This window comes from Urocitellus parryii, chromosome 10 (genome assembly GCF_045843805.1).
Source record: "Urocitellus parryii isolate mUroPar1 chromosome 10, mUroPar1.hap1, whole genome shotgun sequence".
NCBI classification, from domain to species: Eukaryota; Metazoa; Chordata; class Mammalia; order Rodentia; family Sciuridae; genus Urocitellus; species Urocitellus parryii.
In genome coordinates this window covers 140,592,890-140,613,987 of record NC_135540.1, presented here as the reverse complement: position 1 = coordinate 140,613,987, position 21,098 = coordinate 140,592,890, and the positions used below count along the sequence as shown (strand labels likewise).

The 21,098-nt window shown below is 54.1% G+C and overlaps 1 protein-coding gene across 3 annotated transcripts in view; it reads left to right on the top strand.

The window, feature by feature from the left end:
• The window catches only part of Jakmip1 (janus kinase and microtubule interacting protein 1), a 71,196-nt gene that overhangs the window by 23,787 nt on the left and 26,311 nt on the right, over positions 1-21,098 (top strand). For 2 of the 3 annotated variants that reach the window (XM_077803184.1, XM_026395274.2), the window contains 6 exons: positions 1,052-1,198; positions 1,943-2,083; positions 3,587-3,646; positions 14,895-15,023; positions 16,899-17,027; positions 18,579-18,662. In XM_077803184.1, coding sequence (XP_077659310.1) covers positions 1,052-1,198; positions 1,943-2,083; positions 3,587-3,646; positions 14,895-15,023; positions 16,899-17,027; positions 18,579-18,662 — 690 coding nt within the window. The remainder of the gene's footprint in view (positions 1-1,051; positions 1,199-1,942; positions 2,084-3,586; positions 3,647-14,894; positions 15,024-16,898; positions 17,028-18,578; positions 18,663-21,098) is intronic. The other variant, XM_077803185.1, reaches the window with a different exon arrangement.

Genomic DNA, 21,098 nt, shown 5'->3' with positions numbered 1-21,098 from the left:
TCCATTGCAGGCTCTCATCCTTAGTGTGGGGTGGGCTGGCAGGTCCTAGGTCCCAAGGGCTCAAGGAAGGAGAGCAGGAAGGTCCCTGGTGTTTCAGGCTCCTGACGAGGAGTTAGGGTGTGATCCTTATGGCATTTAACTTGTTCTAATTTTCACTGTGTGTTTAATTCTCACTTCAAGTCTGAGGCAGGTGCTGCCATCATTCCCATTTTATAGATGAGGAACTGAGGCTAAGAATTTGACTATGATCATGCAGCTAAAAATGTTAGCAGGGATACTGCCCGGAGGAAGAAGTGTGGTGTTTCTAACCCTGCACAGCCCCCACCCCCCGCCCCGTTCCTCCTTTCTGCCCTCCCCCACCACCACCACTCTGTCTCACTGGCCCGCCCTCCACACTGCAGTCAGAGCCATGGATGGTTCTAGAAGATAAACCTGATTACAGACTCTCCTGCTTCAAAGTCACTAGGAACTGGGTGGAGAACAAATGGCCAAGAGGGGCCCCAGAGGTGTTCCCAGAGATCAAACAAGAGCCTGTACATCACAAGGATGATCTGCCCAGAGGTCCTGGGGAGCTCCTCCAGGGCTAGATGGCTGTGCCTATCTCCTGGCCCCAGCACTGAAACTGGCACGCTTGAGCCCAGGGTATATCTGTTGGCTGAAGGACGCTGAACTGCCGTTAGCTTTGTGCCTGGGGTAGCCAGGAGTACAGTAGGTAGGATTGAATTTCCTGTGTGTGATCTCTGACCTCTGGGGGTCATGTCCTGGGGAAGGACCATGGAAGGGAGGTCACAACACAGCCACCAGCCAGTGGAAAGCCTGAGGCCCATCTGTGGGCCACCCTGTCAGGCTGTGGCCTCCTCCTTCTGCCTTACTCCAGTGGCTGAGGCCTGGGTGAGATGCTGCATTTGGAGGCTCTTTCGGTGTTTACACTGTATAGGTCCTTGTGGTGGCAGCTCTGAGTGGGCTGCTGAATCTCTGCTCACTTCTCTAGCAGGAGTTTGGCCACCCCCAAGCCTTCAAGCGGCCTGATCTCTATCTGTCCCCACCACAGTTGAAACGGTCCCGTGAGACCGAGGTACAGCTAAAGCCACTGGTGGAGAAGAACAAGCGGATGAACAAGAAGAATGAGGACCTGCTACAGAGTATCCAGAGGATGGAGGAGAAAATCAAGAATCTCACAAGGGAAAACGTGGAAATGGTAAGTCCCAGTCATACGGGACCACCCTGGGATTCTGGTCTGGGTGGTCCAGCCCTAAATCTCACAGTCCACATTTCCAGGGCTACTCTTGCCTTGCTCCCAGGAAGCCTCATGAACAGGGTCAGTCCACAGCCTTTTCCGTTCTCTCCACATCTCTAGAATGTGCACTGCTGGGGGCATCTGTGCCTGGAGGGGCCAGACAGCTGTGTCCTTAGAGACATCTCAGTTTTCTCTGAGCCTCGGTTTCTTCATCTACAAAATGGGAAGGAAGAAGTCTGCATTGCAGGATGTGGACATCCACCCATAGGATGCATGACAGTGCACAGAGGGCCCCTAGAAAGTGGGGCTTGTAGTGGAGGCCCGTCAGTGGGGGCAGTCACAGGAATTACTCTTGATCTAGTGCTGACCTTCCCTCCCAGGAGGATGGCTGGTCTCTGTGGTCAGGGCAGATTATGAGTTGCTCTAAGGTGTGTAAAACAGTATGAGCCATCACAGCTGAGTAGAACTTTCCAGCTTTCAAAGCTCTTTCAGACCACCCTCTGTGCCCCCCATCCCTGTGCCCTGCCTACCCCTTCTCCCACTCATGAGCATCATCAGCCACATCACAGGCTTGGCTGGGCCTGTGACTGTCATCTCCCGTCCTCTCATCGGCCTTCTGTCTCCGTGCCCTGAGCTCACACCATGCTGTCCCTAACAACCACTACTGCATGGGTGATCCTGCAGTGCTCTCTCCCTTGGTCACAGAAAGAAAAGCTGTCGGCCCAAGCCTCCTTGAAGCGTCACACGTCCCTGAACGACCTCAGCCTAACCAGGGACGAACAGGAGATCGAGTTCCTGAGGCTCCAGGTGCTGGAGCAGCAGCACGTCATTGACGACCTCTCGCTGGTAAGCTGCCTCCAAGTGAGTGGCACCATATGACACACAGTGTTAGGGGTGGGCAGTGGGTAATCAGGGCCAGGTAAGGGAGCATAGCTTTGGGGACCCGCTGTGTTCCCTGTGGTGTGCACATTCCTGCTGTATTCTGCCAGGAAACAGCCCTGGTCTCCATGAGGTGAGATGCTGCTACCTGGGAATGGTGTCATGGCTACTCTTGTTTCTTCAGTGGTCTCCCTGGTTTGCTGTTGTTAAGAAGCAGTGTCAGTTGTAGCAGTGAGTCTTCTGGCCTTTACAGAGTGGGTATGATCCATCCCTGAGAAGCCTGGGAATTATTAACAGTTTTTACATTTTTATTGTTTTAGCTTAGCTGTTGCAGTCTGTGAGTTTGAGCCAGCAAACCTGAACCTTGTGATCAGACGAGAAATTGAAGGGCTTGTTAAGGCTGTTGGGGTGCAGATTTGTGGAAGGAGATGGGAATCGGCCTGCCTCAAGTAGGTGGGGTGTTCTATCCAGAGAATTCTGCAGGGCCACCATTGCCCTGCAGTGAGCATATGCTGCCTGCCCAGGAGACATGGTGGGTCCATTCACAGGATAGAAAGCCATCAGAATTCTAGGGAAGGCTTTGGCCAGTGTCACACTCTCTCTGTCCGTCCCTCTTTCTGCCTCTTTCAGTTCTTCCTTCCTTCATTCACCCACCTATCCAAATATCCATCCGTCTTTTTTTCATTACACAAAAGAGTTGATGCAGCTTAGGATGAGAAAACACTCAGTGAGTAGGGATAAAGTCAAAAAAAGAAGAAGAAACCAAATCAAAACTAGAGAAAATAAGGATAATGCCTAAGGATCAGAAGTGTGGACCATATAAAGCTGAAGCTAAGCACCAGATTTGTTCCGCTGGAAGGAGAAGGAAGATGTGATTAGGAGCGAATCCCTGGTTTTATGTGGGGCACAGTGCTGCTGCTACTCCCGCCTCACGGGACCATTCCTACTGACAGAGACCACCAGACACCCCAGTCTCTTGTTCTTTCTTACAGCAGTGCCATAGAGCAGGGTCTAGCCTGGATAGCAATGAGAAAACAGAGGAGGGAAATAAAGCTGTCTTCAGGCCAGGAGGAGGCTCTAGGGGATTTGATCTCAGCTCTGTCCATGTTCAAAGCCACAGGTGTTCTCATACTTGCTGCTGTCCGGGTAGAACTTGCCGAGGCCAGGGAGCCCCTGTGCAGTGCACTGCTTCATGCTGTACAGCTGCAGACCCCAACGACGAAATCAGGCACGGTAGGACGGGGCTGGCGAACCCAGGCATTTCCCAGATAAGGACCTGAGTGAATGGCTTGTCCTCATAGCTTAGTTCCAAGAAGCAGCTATGACTTGGGTGCTTAGATCCCGGAACATCCTGTCCCAAGGCAGACAGTAGGCATGGCAGTGTCCCTCCCAGCCCTGGAGAGCCAGTAGCATTGCTAGGTGTGACAGTGTGAGGCCGGCTGGAACAGCAATGGTTGTGTTTCCTTCCAGGAGAGGGAACGGCTCCTGCGCTCCAAGAGGCATCGAGGGAAAAGCTTGAAGCCACCTAAGGTGAGCCTTGAGAATGTCACTGTCCTTTCACAGACCTGCAGTGCAGGCGGACCATGGAAAGGGAGGGTATCAGCCGTTTCTACAGGGGCCTGCGGCAAAGACACCCGCTCGTGTGTTGGGTGATGGGAAACCTGTTATCACCATTTTTCAAAGCAGCATAAATTATAGTTGTGTACTGTGACCCAGTTATGGTAATTTATTCATGGAAAACTTACTGATGCAATTCTGCATTTAGACTGCAGGGTATATTCACCCAAAATTGAAAGCATAAATACCTTTTGAAGGATTTAAAGGACTCTCTGGCTTGGTTTACACCACACTACTCCATTCTCAGAGACCAGAGATCAGGAGCTTTGTGGGGTTTGGAACAATAAAGAACGGTTCTATTTGCGAAGTGGTCTTGCCATTTCATAGTGATAGTGTCCAAATATCCAGGTAAGAAGAGTGCTAAGTTGGGCTTGCTTGTGAGGCTCAGATGCTCAAAAGGCCCAGGGCCCAGGCTGGGGTGTGGCAGGGCAGACTGGAGTGAGTCCACATAATAATAACAAATAAAAAAGCATAGATTGCACTTAAACCTGTGAACCTGTTGTCACCAAGACATGGGCCTCCTTTTCCATTCTCTGAACCAGGGGCACTGCCAGCTTTGTCTTCTGTTAGGCCAACAGCTGTGTGGATGTGATAGTGAATGGCAAGAGTCTGCGGCCTTGGCGTCTGGGTGGTGGGGACTGGGCCTAAGTGGGCCAGAATACTGGTAGCTATAGAAGATGGGCCAGGTGGATAAGGCTGTCCAGTCTTTGAAGAGAAGTGTTATGTGTTAGTATCCTGGGGCTGTCTTAACAGAGTGCCACAAAATGGGTCTTTCAGAATGACAGAAATATATTGTCCCAGAGAACAGAAATCTTATTCAGGTGTTGGGAGGGCCACGCTTCCTCCCTCTAAAGTCCACAGGAGTCCTTCCATTTGTTGCCTCTCCTCTTCTGGTGTTTCCTGGCAGCCTTTGGCTTCCTTGGCTGGCAGCTATATCATCCTGACTCTGCTCTTTCCCTGTGTGGCTGTCTCCTGTGAGTCTCTGTCTTTACATGACAGGTTTTATGAGGATGCCAGTGGATTAAATCAACAAGGTCTGGTGTTAATTTCATAATTACATCAACAGTGACCCTGTTTTCCTTCAGCAGTACCAGGGTTAGGACCTCAACATATCTTTTCTGGGGGGACACAATCCATAACCCCTTGCTTTATGTAAAATCTGAGCATTGTAAACTTTGGTGTAGAAGGCTACAGTACTGTGGACCACCTAAAATATCTGGCTCACACTGCCCCCTGGTGGCCAATAAAGTGCATGGGATGAGCACTGCAGGCAGAAGGTAGGAAGAGTTCACTGAAGGTGGGCTGTGGGTGCGGCTGGTGTTATACTTCCCATTTCGTAGTTACAGGAGACATGTAGACAGTAAATATGGGAACAAAGAGAAGCCATAGGTTGAGAAGGCTGAGGTTCAAATTCAGGTCTAGGACTACTGGGTCAAACATCCACCACCAAGCCAAGCTGGCCAAGGGGCAATCTCTGCATGCTGGCCTTAGATGCTCCGTAGTGGATAGTGTTTTGGGCAAAGCTTATTATTTGTTACCTGGGAGGTGAACAGTGACATGCCCCATGTAGGCTGTGGGCATCCTCTGTGTTCCTCAAGCTGCTGCTATGGAACGCTCTTGCCTTCTTTTTTTTTTTTTTTTTTTTTTTTTAATTTTTTGTACCAGGGGTTGAACCCAAGGGCACTTAACCACTGAGCCACATTCCAGCCCTTTTTTGTATTTTATTTAGAGACAGGCTCTCACTGAGTTGCTTAGGGCCTCACTAGGTTGCTGAGACTAGCTTTGAAATTGTAATCCTCCTGCCTCAGACTCCCGAGCCACTGGGATTACAGGCGTCCGCCACCATGCCTGGAGTTCTCTTGAATTTGAATTGACTTAACTATAAGCATTTATCCACATTACACAGTGCCATCATGGATGTGAACTTCTGTGGCTACATAATCCATCAAGGAGACAAGCTGTGCGTTTGTCTCCATGCAGCCATTGTGGCATGCTTGAGGCCAGGGCCTCAGGTTAGGGATAGCTGCAGTGGCTGGCCTCTGGGCCTGTTCTGTTGTATTGTCTGACTGCAGAACATTTCATTCAGGGACTATACAATTATTTAGTTACCCTTTCCCCTATTGTTGGACTTTCTGCTTCTTTAAATGTCGCCAAAGCAAAGCCCTTTTGTGCAGAAAGCTGTGACTATAGTCTGGATTGTTCCCATGGATAGATTCTGGGTGGGTGGAATGTGGGTGTAATGGTGGGAAACATGATTTCGACTAGGGCATTGCACCCCCTGCTGCCCATGGTGCCCAGTGTATATTTCTGGAATATATAGACATTCCAAAATCTAAAAGCTCTGAAATTTGAAACAGTTTTGGTTTCAAGCATTTCAGATGAGGGATGATTAACCTAAACCAGAATGTCTGAATATAAAGGGTTTCTTTTTGCCCTTTTCCTGATTTCTGAATACACTGACGGGAAGAGAAATTTACAGAGGGTCAGAAGCAAAGCATGCTTTGCTACCCATGTGCCCAGCACGCAGGGGCAGGGCTGCCTTTCCTGCCCTCCATGTCCTGTTCACTGCATGGCATAGAGCAGGTGACCTTAAATGGTTGTTAGCTGTGTAAGTATGTTACCTCTCCTGGAAAAAGGCATCTGTCTTCTGGGTGCTGGGCTGTCCAGAGAACATATGGTCATTTTAATGAAGAGCCTCATGTTCCCAGAAGGCTGAGTTTGGGAATCTGCATGGAAATTTTCCCAGGCTGGATCAGGTCTTACCTGCTTCCTGGGCCCACCACTGTCTTCTCTTCTTCTCAGAATTCAGTGCAGGCCATTTCCCCTGTGCTCCTGCTTACTCCAGGGTCGTAAAGGGGTGATGGAGTGGCCGTCCAGATCTCTGCGGCCCTGAGCATGTTCAGTAGTCTCCCAGAGCTGCCTTCCTTCTCTCCTGCAGGCTTCAGACACTCGGCAGCTTTGCCCTGTAAATGGCTCCCTTGCCCTCTGTCCTTCAGACTTCCAAGTACTTTCCCTCTTTTTCAGGGGTTTCACTTCAGAGCACTGTGGTGAATTCATTGAAAGGTGCAGAATTTTCTGGAAGGCTGGTAGTTCCATTCTTGCCCTCTGATGCTCTTTCAGAAGGAGTTTCACGAACTTCCCTGGACTCTGTAGTTAGCCCCTGTAGGAGACCTCCTTCTGTTTCACGCCTGTGCCCTGGTTTGTGGGTGATGGGGCTAGAGGAGAGTCCTGGATGCCAGCCCTCATCTTCCTAGGTGCCTTAGCCTCTCTGAGGGTCCTGACTCTGTCTCACTGGGCCTTGCCAGGTGTGGGAGTCCCCCAGGTCTGTCTAGGAACCTGCTAGTTAAGCATGGCTCACATTAGTCCCCAGTCAGGGCTGCGGGAAGAGGGTCCTGAACAGCGTTTCCTGGGTGTAAGTGGGGGTTGCTCTACTGGAGGCTGATAGAAGGTCCCCACCCAGGTGGTGAGCTGTACAGCAGGCACAGAGGCCACAGCTCAGTTGAGCTCCCAGCATCGGACAGCTGCTAAACACGAGTGCCGTGGTTCACAAGCCTTGGGTGAAAGCCGGCTGGGGGTCTCAGATGCACTGGGAGAGGGAGGCCTGGAGCAGTGGGGCAGCTGCAGCCACGGGCAATGTGGCATTGGTGAGGTGTGTACACCCTTAGAACCTGGGTATTGGTTCCTGAAAAACAGCCATGCCCCTGAGGTCCAGTGACACCTGAGGCCAGGCTGCTGCCTCATGGACAGGAGGACAGCAGGCTGTGGGCACCTGTTCCTGTGTAGGGCTCCTGGCGTTGGCCATCACGTGCATGTAGTCTCGCTGTCTGTCTCCTTCGTGGTGTTTGCGGTTGGCCGTATTCCTGTCGGCTTCTCCCTGCTCTGTCGGCAGCTGGTGAGCTCATGGCAGCTTGTCACACCTGTGTACCCAGCTACTTGCAGCTGCCAGCACAGCATTGTGTTCTGAGAGGGGCAGAATGGTTACTCTCAGGTCATATCCTGTCTGTCTTCACTGTGACCCTCAGATAGAAGGGATGAGGGCTTGTTCCCTGTGGATCAGCTGTGTCCCTGGTCACCTAGTCCCTATTCCACAACCACCATCAGATCTCAGCCCATGTATTTCTGAGCAAAGAGAAGAAGCTGGTGGCAGGACTTCTTGTCAAGCCACCAGGTGGGTGTCTGGGCTCCATCAGAAGCTTGGAGCCCCTCTGGGACTGCTCTGTGTCCTCCCTGCAGGGGAGCCCTTTGGTAAAGCCCTGGGGGCAAGGTTTGGGTCCTGGAGACAGGACATTAGGACACCTATGGGGAGGAGGGGCTGTGTCTTGGGCCACCCCCAGCACTTAGCACCAGCGCCCACTCAGTCTGCACTGTTCCTATCCTCACAGAAGCTCGCAGGTTACTAAGCAACAAGAGAAGAGTGGAGCCAGCTGGGTGGTAGCAGAGCTCGGAAGCCTGGCCTGGCCACAGAGCTGCCAAGCGCACCTTGTCTGGAATAGCCAACGACCGCGTGTCCCTCAGACCCCGTCTGAACTTTGGAAGATGGGAGGTTCTGCTGGGTCTAGGTCATTTGCTGAAATAGGGCGGGAAACCCAGTGCTGGGGCGGGCATGGTAGTGAGCCTCAGCTTCTGCAAGGAGCTGTGGCAGAGGCTGGGCTTGTAGGATTCTGGCCCTCTGCCTGGTGTCAGGAGGGACCCCAGGCCCTGTGAGGAGAAACTTGGAGCAAAGGCTCCAGATTGCAGTTATGGCCCTCCAGGCCACTTACTGTTTCAGGGGCTTCTGCCGCCCTGGTTCAAGCTCTGTCCCACTTTTGCAACCACTGTGAGAGCTCCCTGGTGGCACCCTGCTCCCAGCACCTCCCCTCCCCTCTAGAGCTATGGGAACGAGGGGCAGGTGCCAGGCAGACCCTGCAGGCTCCTTCTCCTTTTCCCTGGGCCCCAGACCCCCCTGCATCCTGGGCCAGTCTCTGCCTTCTCCGTGCCGCCTTATCTCTACCTCCAGACAGGCCAGTGCTGTTCACCTCCTCTGCTTGCTGCCCCTGGCTCCCTCAAGACTGGGCTGCAGTCCCATTTCCAGCGGGGCTAGCTGCCCCTTCTCTGAGCTTTCTCAACTTCTTGATCCTTCTGTCCTGCGTGTGCAGCCACATCTTGTCACTATCCATTTCTGTTTCTGCTTCCTCTGGGGCTCTAGGGATGCTGGAGCTGAGGGAGGGAGTGACAGGGACTGGCAGAGAGTTGTGTCAGGGCCACATGGCCTGCTGAGCAGGTCAGGAGTGGGGCTAGAGCCAGCACTGTGTCTGATGCCTGGGGTCTCCAGTGGTTTAGATACTGGGAGAAAACAGAGGGTGTCCTCGGACTTCCTGCCTCCTCTGGGTGGGATCAGGGCATGAGACTACCCATCGCTGGCTCAGTAGTGGGGGCCAAAGGATGTCCCTCAGTCCTCCTGACCCCCTTCTCTCTAGCTGTTCTCTGGGGACTGTCTGCTTGGGTACTGTGGAACTGCCAGATGACAGGCATGGAGCCTTTTGTCAGCCTGAGTAGGGAGCCTGAGTAGGGTTAGGAGCCAGGTCAACTGGATGTACCTCATGGATTCTGCAGAGCTAAGAACCTCTGGGGCCCTGGCAGCTGTTGCATTTGGTGACACTTGCCAGGAAAAGATTGTCCTTGGCTTCTCTTGAGGATCCAGGTGAGAAAATCAGTCTTTAAGCTTGTCCCAGAACTTGATAATTTTTTAGAAGACTTGATTGCCAGGATTAACTCCCCTTCCCCATTAGCCAATATGGGCTTTTGTTGCTAGTGTCCAAAACTCAGTCATTTAAACAAAGAAAGGAATTTATGTCACTGATAGATCTAGGTGGGGCTGCTCCAGGCATGGCTAGTCCAGGTGCTCACCTCTCCGTCAGCTCTGCTCTTCTCTGGACTGGCTTCTTTCTCAAGTAGGCCCCCAAGTGGCTCTAGTAGCATCAGGCTTGCTTTTCGCCTGCCTGGCTCCCCTGCAGGAAGAGAGTATCTCCTGGTTCCAGCAGAGGTCCTGGGGCTGGCATTGGTCACAGGCCCATCACTGACCCAGGCCCAATCCTGGCTGGAGGGTGCCTCCCTGGGAAGTGTGAGGCATAGGGATGGTCAGCACTAACACGGGACGTGATGCCATCGCACAGCACGCGGTAGGTACTTTAAAAGGAGCGGGACGCTGTGGACATTGGAGGTGAGGTAGCTCTGTGACTCAGCAGGCGCGCTCCTTGTGAATTGAGTGTTGCCTTCCAATGAGCTTTGGTGTCTGTCACGGAGTAGAACTTCTGCTTTCTTGTGTAATGCTGTTCACTTTTTTCAATATGAGGGTCTCTGCCTTTGATGTCGTGTCCAATAAAGCTTCTCTAAGACGTGCAGGACACTCCTGGGCACCCTTGGACAGGGCCCCCGAGGACTTGGTTCTGGTTCAAGTCGTGGTTTCCCTGACAGTGGCTTGTTTCAGTGTACAGATTGTGGGACACATGCCTGGAGTGACTGCAGGGAGGCCAGGGGTATGCACATCTGGGTGCATGAGGGTGGAGGCTGGCCAGTGGGGATACCTCCCAGCACGTGAGGAAGGAGGCGCCACTGCACATGGGGCTCTGGTCTGAAGGAGAAGGCTCTCCGGTGTTGCCACTGCTGCTGCTGTGCCTGGGGACTCTCCATGGCCCCAGGGCCCCAGGGCCCGTGCAGTGCTCTTGACGACAGCTCTGGGCTCAGGGAGCTTGGGTCCTAGGAGGAAAGTCCCTAAGGACAGGCTGGTTGGAAGCTATCCTCATGATGAACGTACCATGGACCAGTCTGGAAACTGGCTCCTTCCTTACCTTGGCTGGCATCAGGGCTCAGGGCCCCGCCCCAGCTCAGACATCTTTTTACCAAGGTGCACCTTCCAGGGTATTCCTGTCCTGGAGTCTGCTGCTGAGGGATCCGCAGGAAGCCTTGGAGACACAGGCAGGCATGTGAGAGTAGAGGGAAGGCTTTGGCAGAGGATCTCGCTTTTCTTAGGACTGGGAAAAGGCCTGCAAATGGACACTGACCGTGTGGCCTTTGGCTGAGCCAACCCCACAGGCGGCTTGTCCTGCAGCAGCCCACCCCATGGAGTACGTCCTATTTGTGCTGTACTTCTCTTTCTTCCTCTGCCTCTGTGCCCTGGTGTGCCTGTACTTCTCTGGCTGCCAGGAAATGACATATAAGCATGAAGGTAAGCAACTGGCTGCAGGTGAGGAGGGGAGCCTCCATGACAGTCCCCAGCTATGCCCTGAATCCCCACATGTTCCAGGCTGTTCTGTGGGAGAGGACAGGAGGAGGAGGAGAGAGGGGCTGGATCCTGTGGAGAGGCTGTCCATCATAGGCCCCTTTGCCTCACCCTGGCCCATTACATCTGCTAAGTGTGAGCACCTGTGTGTTCGGTAGTCAGGGAGAAGAAGGGTCAGCTTTGCAGTCACTTTTGCTATGGCTACACTTTAAAGCCTGGGTTAGTTTGTGGAAAGGGCTCAGCCAGGCATGCCTTTGGTTGTAAGGAGAGTGGAAGGGTAGAGGGGTGAGCCCTTTGGATACAGCATGTGCATGCAGACTGAGCAATGGGGGTCTGTCCTGAAGCATTTGAGGAAGTGCTGAGGAGATTTTAGAATAATCAAGATGCAGAAAACATGATGGTCTCTGTCTTGGCCTTTAGAATATTTGTTTGTTTATTTGATACCAGGGATTGAACCCAGAAAGCTTAATCACTGAGCCACATCTCCAGTTTTTTTTGTTTTTTGTTTTTAAATTAGAGACAGGGTCTCACTAAGTTGCTAAGGGCCTTGCTAAATTGCTGAGACTGGCTTTGAACTTGCAATCCTCCTGCCTCAGCCTCCTGAGTTGCTGGGATTATAGGTGTGGCCACCATACCCTGCTTTGGCCGTTTGGTTAAGGCCCACTCTGCCAGGCATGTGAGGAGGCAGTGTCTTTGGGGGTCACCTTGGCCCCTCAGGAAGCAGGCATTGCATTATTTCCTATATATTTGGGAAAATATCATAAAACGAGTTGCACAATCTTCAGAGATGACGACCCCTTTGTTCCCTTCTCACTTGAGGGTGTCTTTCTCTCTGTGTTGGGAGTGGCACAGACAGACGTGATGCAGCCAGGCTTCCTGCCATGTGGACACGTAGGGAAAGCAGACAGACCACCCAGCAGGGGCAGGACCCAGCCTCTCTCCTCTGGAAACTGTGTGGACCACAGTGTCCCAGGCTTGTCTCGCTGTCTCAGGGTCACAGGGACTGACCATGAGTGCTGGGGCTCCGGCTTCCTCAGGGCAGCAGTTCTGTGAGACTTGGTCTCTGGGCACAGTTACGTGGGCCCCGCTTGGGTCTGCAGCTGGGCTGTGTGCGAGGGCAGCTCCAGCTGAGCTGGGTCAGCGGCAGCAGTAGGTCTCACCCTGTTAGCAGGCCGTGGTAGGGAGCTCCTAACCAGCAGTCCCACAGGCTTCTAGGAGCAGATCTTCCTGGGGAGAGCCCACGGCCAGCCACAGTACCAGCAGTGGACAGTCACCACGGGCACTGTGTCCTAGCGTGTGGAATGCGCGGTTTGACACCTCCTAGGCCCTCCCTGTACACGTCCCCTGCCAGCACAACCACAAACAGCTATCCCTGGAGGCCTGGCAATTAGTCTTGTTTACAAGAAATGAGCCAGCCAGTGCTGTCCAGAGAATGGCAGAGCCTGGGGCTCGGGGCCAGGCATGTGTGGAGATGGTTTTGAGTGCCGCATAGGTGTCACTGCAGTAGGTACCATCATCACCATCGGTTGTCACTGCCACCTCTGTCCAGAAGATTGGGGGAGTTTCTGACGCTGCAGTCAGGCATGGCTGTCTGCGGGCTATCCTTGGAGAAGAATGCCATTGGGAGTTGGTGGAGCCTGATGGGCTTCCCTCCTACCTGTTGGGTCACTTGGAGGTGGAACCGGGTGGCGTCCTGGCTGGTGCTAGCTGCCTGAAGAATGAGAAGAGTAAGGGAGCTCTTAACACAGAACCATCTGTGGATAAACAAGCTCTTTCGGCTTTGAGTGCATTAACAGAGATGTGCTGAGCGTGCTCATTGAACAAGCACTGTTTCCTGTGAGGGGGCTTGGACTGAAGCCGGACAGAGAGCTCCATCCTTGCTTCACGGAGCTTCCATGCTAGAGGGGGAAGCAAAGAAACGAATGCACAGGCAAAGTCCATCTTATAACAGATGGTACTGGTGTAGGGAAACAGGCAGGGGCAGGAGGCTGGGCGAGGTGGCCGGTAGGGATGTGGAGCTGGTGGTCAGGGAGGGCTCCTGATGTGGTGGTTTGTGCCAAAGAGCCAGAGTTAAAGGTGGAGTGAGAGCCACGTGGACTCTGGGGAGACTGTCTTGGCCACACAGGCCCTGTGGTAGGCCTGTGCATAGTGCAGGAGAGCGCTGGCAGGGTTGGGCAGAACAGTGGAAGAGAGAGGAGGACAAAGCACATCACGCAGGTCACCTGTACCATCATGGGGATGTTGGTCTTACTCAGTATGATGGAGCACCGAGGGGTTTCTGAGCACAAGACCAATGCGGCACACCTTCGTTCCGTGATAGTCACTCTGCCTGCTAGGTTGAGGCACAAGTGCAGAAAGAAGCAAGGAGGCCATGGAAGAGTCTTCTTTCCATGAGAGGTGACAGGGGCTTGGGCCAAGATGGAGGTGCTGGCAGATAGAGGGGGTGAGAGATGGGATGCCTGGTTGAAGGCACCCAAGGGCTTCTCCCTAAGAGCAGACAGACGCAGGGGCGCGGGAGGAGCTGAGGAGCCCTCTGGGCTCGGGACTGAGCAACCAAAAGATGACTACTGCTGCTGCTGAACCCAGGTGAGAGGTGGCAGGAGCAGGCACAGGGAGCCCATCAGTCACCCACCAAGACCTGCGCGTTCTCGAGGGCACAGCCAGGGGACAGGTCTGGTGTCCAGGAGGCAGGTACGCCCACACAGTTACAAACTGAGAACAGGATGTGGGTGAAGGTGCTGTGCAGAAAGACCCTCACCCAGTGCAGGAGCACTCTGGTGGCCTGTGGTGGGCCCTCCGCAGAGCACTGCAGACGCCTGCTCCCTGGGTGCAGAGCCGTCCTCCTGCCTGCTCCCTGGGTGCAGAGCCGTCCTCCTGCCCCCTCCGCTGCCGTCTGCACTGTCTCCTATGGCGTTAGTAGTCGCCATCACTTGGCTTCCCCGTGGGAGCACATGTGCTTGCACAGTGTCGACCGAAGCCCGCAGTGGGCAGCACCCTGAGTTGGGTGCCCTGCCCCAACTGTGGCTCCCAGGAGGTTGTGTCCAGAGGAGCCTGGGGCTTGGCTCAGATGCAGTTACAGTTTCTTCTTCAAGTTCATGAAAAGTGTTCATTGATTGCAAAAGCAAATCAAAGTTCTTCTCAGGCTATGTGGGAGTAGAAAGCAGTGTCCCTATGATGGATGTGCATCAGGGGATGGCTGCTTGGTGTCTGCAGACTGATGCTCCTGGTGGCAGGGCCTTCACTTGATTGTGGACATGAATCCTTGGGCCTGACGTATCTGACGTATCTGGCCCAGGGAGCTGCTCAGCCTACCTTTGCTGAGTGGATAAACCAGGCTCCATGCCCTGTGCTGTTAGGAGTGGGGAGAGGGCAGTGGGCAGGGAAAATAGAGGCTGCACACAGAGCCCTACACCACCTGAGTTTGTGTGACGATGCATGGGGCCCTCACACTGTCCTGACTCTGTAAATGTTCCGAGTTCTCTGCAACAGTTAAGGAAAATGGCCTGTCAGCGCAGCCTGGGGACGGCTGGCTGGGCACTGCCCCACCTGGGCCTGCTGCTGGTGTTGCCACATGCTTGTCTCTTGGACCAGACCTCTCTGTGGTCCACCCCCCACAGAGCACCACAACATGGTGTTGCTGAGTGTCCTGGAGGCCAGGCTCCTCCCGGGGCAGAGGGAGTGGGTTCTCTTCCACTTGACAGAAGGAACTGGGACTCAGAGAGGTTTTATGGAAGGTCAGCATCGCAACAGCCTGGCACCCTCTTTCCTACCTTGTCAGCAATGAAGCCCATCAGCCACACCTGGAATTCTCCACTGGCCCAGATGCACTGGGGTGACAATGGGACCAGGAGGGGGTGACTCTCCATCTGTTCCTTCTAACTTTGTATAAATTGTCTCTTGCAGAAGCATGTTGTGGAGACATTTTTTGGATTTGATGAGGAGTCTGTGGACTCAGAAACGCTGTCAGAGACCTCCTACAACACAGACAGGACGGACAGGACCCCAGCCACTCCCGAGGAGGACTTGGATGACGTAAGCAAGCAGCAGCGGCTCCTGCAGGACTTCCCACCTTGACGCTCTCTGGGCCACTCCCTCGCCTGGAGCTTAAGTCCCAGATGAGGGAGGTTCACTTTGTGTTATCAAAGCCCCAGGACCAAGGGAAGGAGGTCCCCACTGTCCTTGAGGGGCCACCTGCACCAGTGGCTGTGGGGCTGCCCTTCCTTTCCCCAGTGCTGATCTCACCCAGGAATCTGTGGCTGCCAGGGCTCAGCTACACTGTGCCCATGTCGCCCTGGTGTGCTCCCCTTTGTAGTTAAAATTGCTATGTGATGTCCTGTCCCCCTACCACATGCTCCCCCTTCCCCACCTCAGGAAGCAGTGGCCTCGCCTTTGGGACAGAAAAGCAACCCCTGAACTCCCCAGGGTGTGAAGGGAGTGGAAACCACTGAAGTCCCCACCCAGTCGCCCGCGCCCTTCTGACCACCTGTGCCCGCGCAGGTCCATGGCTTCCCTGCAGAGCCCCTCGGCCCGCAGCTGAACCCCCTCAGGAGAGCTGCGCAGTCTTGCAGACCCCGTGGGTTCTGGGCCTTCAGTGACAGGAGTCGTCGTGTCCAGCAGTGCTCCTCAGTCCAGCATGGGCTTCCCTGCCCCGCTGGCCAAGCCCTCTTCCATCTCTCCTCCCTGCAACTTCTGTTGGCTTTTGTCCCAAGCTTGGGCTGGAAACCTGGGGAAGGAGGGTTTGGGCAGCCACAGCGGGCAGCTGGCCCCTGAAGCAGTGCCCTCTGGCTGGGGCAGGTGGCTGCTGCTTCTCTCATGGCAACTTCCCTGAGTTTTCAAAGTCCCTCTTGCTGGAACTGCCCCTGTGCAGCATGGGCATTGCCCCTCCTGGCACCTCAAACCCCAGACTCTGGGCAGCTGTCTCCCACAGAGTCCTAGGCAGGGTCCTTTTCCCTCCTGGTGGCCTTTTCTGTGGAGTCCCTTCTGTTACGACTTCCAGGCTCACTTCCACCGTGGGTCCATGTGGCCACAGGAAAACTTGCTGTGAGCTGTGGGAACTGGCACATCTGCCCCCAGGGAGGCCCTCCTCTTTGTTCTGCCACTTTGTACCAAAACTTCAGAAGATATGTGTCACCTCTCCAAGTGACGCCCCTTCTCTTGCTGGGAAGAAGACGCAGTCCTCCGCATTAGCTCACCAGCCTCAGCTGCAAGTGCTGGCCGTGATTCGGGGGTTGGGGCTGGCTGTGCTGGAGACACTGTGGTTTGTGGCTGTGTCCTGCTTGGGTGTCTGGGTGGCTTTGTTTTGGGCCAGGTGCCTTTGTCCTAATGCTGAGTCTCATTTTTTACATCCTGCCGCATTAACTTAAACAGCAGTAGCCAGACACGGCCTTTGTGACTGGCTTTTTCCAACCAGTGATAGTGACAGACCTCTTTCAGCAATAAAATATGTGACTGTATCACCCATCTCGTGGCCCATGGGCCTTGCATGTGGGTGCACATCCAGTGTTTAGCAGGCTCTGACTATGGCACCGTGTGGTTTCAGTCCTGCACAGCTGCAAGCCACACTCCGACGCTCCCTGGGTATCTGCATCTTTGCATGTTCACCCAGGAGGGTGGGCCAGAGGAGGTGCCCTCCAGGTGTGAGTGGCCTGCTCTGTGCTTGGTACCCTTGCCCTTCCGACCTGCTCGTATACGACTGGTTCCCAAGGCCAGGGAGCTCCTGGAAAGGGCACTGATGGTAGAGAAGGCATCTCCCTGCAGCCCTCCACCCTGGGGTCCTAACTACTTCCTGGCAGTGACAGCTCTGAGCACCCCTGGGCAGAAGCTGTGAGATCTGGCTTGGATTTTGTCTGGTGCTCAGAGTTACATTAAGTCACACGTTGAGTAGTTTTTCTTCTCCGTTGTGTTAAGACCACGACCAGAGAAGAGGCTGACCTACGGTTCTGCCAGCTGACCCGGGAGTACCAGGCCCTGCAGCGGGCCTATGCCCTGCTTCAGGAGCAGGTGGGGGGCACGCTGGACGCCGAGCGGGAGGCCCGGGTGAGTGCAGCGACCTCAGGCTGACCAAGCGGGGTGGGGCTGGGTCCTGCGTGTCCCTTCCAGTGGAGGAGATTCTGGGGTGATGGGCATCCGTGACCAGGTCTCACGTGGAGGTGTTCCTCAGTGAGGCTGCAGGACCTCAGGAGCCTCGAGTGGCCAGACGTGTCCTATCTGCATGACAGCTCCTCCATGCACAGCAGAGTGCTTTTTTTAGACCAGAGACAAGGCCACAGACTTGGCTAGCCCTGTAGTCTGCAGGCCAAGGACCCCAGCACATCCCTGAGGAGCACTGTGGGAGCTCCCCAGCCCACAGGCACAAGGGCCATGGGCCACCTCAGTCCAGGCCATGTGTCCCTCTTCCAGAAACTTCCTCCCCTTGGCCCTTCTGCCACCTTGGAGTCCCATAGATCAAGATTTGTTTGCCCTTTAAAGAGTAAGGGGGACACCTAGAGAGCCCACGCCAGGGCCCCGTTTCACTCCCTCAGTGGCCTGAAGCAATCCACGCTGTCTTCTGACTGAGGAAGCTGAGGCTTAGAAAATTCAAAGGTACCCAGAAGATCCCTGGCAGAGCTCAGGGGTGCGGCCAGGCTTCTCAGGCTCAGAGTATGCTCTGAGCACTTTTTGGGAGTCCCAGGCAGGTGGCTGTGGGCCATCTTATGGGGACTTGCCAAAATTGGGTGTTATCTGGCAGGCCTCTTGTGGATGGCAGCTGCTGGTAGGAGCAGCCACTTCAAAATGGGGCCAGGGCATTTGGGGAGGAGCAGTGGCCCTCTGGGGAGGGGTGAGAGCAGGAGTGAGGGCAGTGAGGTCGCTGGGGAGGGGAGCTCTTGGGCCACGATAGGGCTCAGTCCTTCTCCCCTAGGTCAGAGCAGGTGGACTGCAGGGCTTTATTTGAGCGGAATTGTTAGTGTTTTCTAATGTCAACTACTTCAAATTGTGGAGATTTCAGAGAGAAGTCCAGATTCCCGACATCTCTTGAAAGACAGTTTGTGCTGCAGTACCAGGCTCCCATCCCACAGGGCACTGGACTCCAGCTGAGGGGCAGTCTCTCTGGGGCTGGGGGTCACATCCTCCAGTTTGCCACAGTCCCCACCATTCCTTCTTGCCCCAGTCAGCTTCCCATATTTACATGCCTGCCTAGCCCTGCAGACATTGGGGTTTTCAGCCCTTTCTGCAGGTGGCAAAGGGCCCACCTACAACTCAGCAACTCAGCACGTAGGAAAGCCCTGGTGGCTAGTGACTGCTGAAAGGGCAGATGCTGGCCTTGGGCAGAGAGCTGGGGCTGGGACCTGGTGTGCCTGGCTCCCACCTCCTTGTGTGCGAGCTGTTGGAGCTTAGAGCCGCCAGCTCTCAAGACCTTCAGTTCCTCATGGCGCTGGGTTGGCAGCTGGTGTTGGCAGCTGGTGTCGACCCCCAGTGCCACCAGGAGGGCCAAGTTTGAATACGCGCTATTGAACCCAAGCCTGTCCCCAGCTCTGCCTGTATGGCAGCTGGGTTCTACTCCTGTCACCTGTGTGAGGGGACCTGCTCACTTCGTCTTTGATGTTCTAGACTCGGGAGCAGCTGCAGGCTGATCTGCTGAGGTGTCAGGCCAAAATCGAAGACTTGGAGAAGTTGCTGGTTGAGAAAGGACAGGTGAGCAGGCCTGGTCATGTGTTTGTCTTTGTCCCTGTGGCAGTGTCCTCGAGGCCTGCCTGTGTGCTGAGACAGTGTTCTGTGAGCCACATGCAGGCTCCTGGGGGGCGAGATAGAATCCAGCTAGAGTGTGCTGCCGAGTCAAAAGAAGGGAAAAAAAATCAAAGCACATTTTATGGAAGTCTGACTGGCCTTCCCTTCGTTTGTTCGCCAAATGTGCAAAAATAGGAGACAATTCCAAAAGCAGAGTGGGGATCGGAACCCTTTTTGACTTGAGCCTGAAGAAGAGTGGCTGCTGCCTGGGAGGCTCATTGCAAGAGTGAAGGCAGTGGACCCATGAATTTTTGCAGCCCCACCCCCTGCAGGTGTCCCAGCAATGAGGTTCCCTGCTGTGAGGCATTATGGAAAAATGTGGCAGAGTCCTGGGCAGAGTCCTGATGATACCACTTAGCACACTGCTCAGATCAGCATCACCTCCCAGAACCCATTCTCTGCATTAGATTAGGCTGGGCCCGATCCACCGAAGGATACAGAGAGGCAGTATCTGCAGCTGGGGGATTCTGGGGACCCTGAAAAGGCTCAGTGTGGAAACCCTGCCTCTTTGAGAGTGGCATAGGTCCAGAGCTCAGTATGGTGGCTGTGCTGTTAGAAAAGTGCTATTGGGTTTGTAGACAACCAGAACCTCTTTGGGGCTTAATGTGAAGACACTGACTTCCTGCTTGCATCCCTGCCTCCACAATTCTGCCCCACCATACACAGAGGGTCATCTGCTCCATGTGGCTCCTCAGTGATCCAGTAAGGGAGGCCGACATCTTGTAATTGCTCTTTCTAGGACTCCCCTTCACTTGGCAGGAAGAGGCTGTTTACTCTCCGCATAATTCACTGACCCAAACCAGTCATGTGTCCCTGCTGGGTATGTGTGGCCAGTAGGGTGTCTGTGCCACCATCTTCACATGGAAGGGCTAAGGAGGGTCCTGGGTCCTGGTGGGGCCTGGGAAAAGGAAGGCAGGTGTGAACTGGAGGGGTGGTAGAGGTGTAGGGGACCCTAGGAGGAACTCCAGGAGAGTTATAGAGCAGATGGCCAGCTCGGAACAGTCTCCAGTTAGCAGCAGGGCTCTGGGTGTGGCTGAGATTCAAAGTAAGCCATCAGAACTCAGGTATGGCACCAAGCAGACCAGGCAGCAGCCTTTATGAAGGGCTGAGTAGGGGTGTGAGGGCATCTGATGCCCAGGAGTGGATCCAGGGAGTTGTGGTCTCTCCTTCTCCCTGGAGGCATCATGATGGTGCAGAGCATACACCCTGGAGCCAAGTACCAGCTCTGTCAATTACTTGTCACAGGATCTTGGGCAAGTTGCATAATCTCCATGCCTCAGTTTCCTTTTCTTTAAAATGGGCTGATGATACTACTTAACACACTGGGTAAGAGGAAGTAGGGAGACCCAGAAGTCTGACGTTGAGGCTTCCTCAAATTCCTCTCTAACTTTCCACTCACCCCAGTTTCCCTTCTCCAGTCTGAGGTTGTGTGGTGTAATTTGCCTCAGCTCAATGAGGGAGGTGCAGAAGGGCAGAGGCAGCCCAGACACAATGGCAAGTGAGGAGGTCGAGAGAGGGCCAGAACAAAGGAGCACTGAGAGGACCTTCTAATGAGGTCAACTTCCTGCTTGACGAAGGTACTCATGTCCGGACACAAGCGGGGGACCCAATCAGCCAGAGACTCTTGTACTTATACTCCTAGGTGACAGATCTAATATAAAACTAAAATAGATGTGTGGACACAGGGTGCTCCAATCAATAGTGAGGAGTACATGGACAGAGGAGATGCTAAGGAGAGGAGGAAATTCCAGAAACCATAAAAAGAACAGGCCAGAACTCCCCACCAGACTCCTGGCTCCAGGGCCCCTTCTCTCTGGAGAGTCTGTCTCCATTGCTTTTGTAAAAAGCTTGCTGCTTACTTGCTGTCTCTGTGTCCTACCCTTCGCTGAGCAGAGACAATGAACCCAGCGCCCCAGAAGATAGCAAGACATTCTGGCCGACGTTGCCTCCCACCCTGTGGTGTTGGATCTGGTGTTTGTGCTCAGTTCTGCCCTCAGTGCCTGCTGAGAGAAGGGTCCCATTTGGAGGCAAAATGAATTCTCATTCATCAGCCAGTGTTCATCAGAGCTCTTGCACTACTCCAAGCCCTGCACTTGGTGCAGAGGAGAATGTATCAGTTTTCTATTGCTATGTAACAAACCACCCCCAAACTTAGTTATTTGAACAGCAAATGTGTCTTATTCACTTCTAGTTCTGTGGATTGATAGTTTGGGCTGGACTCAGCTGGCTGGTGGTCCTGCTAATCTTGCCTGGGGTCAGTCTTGAGGCTGTAGTGGTTAGGCAGATCTCCTGGGGCTAGAAGGCCTGGGATGGCCTCATTCTCTTCTTGCCATTTGTGTCAGC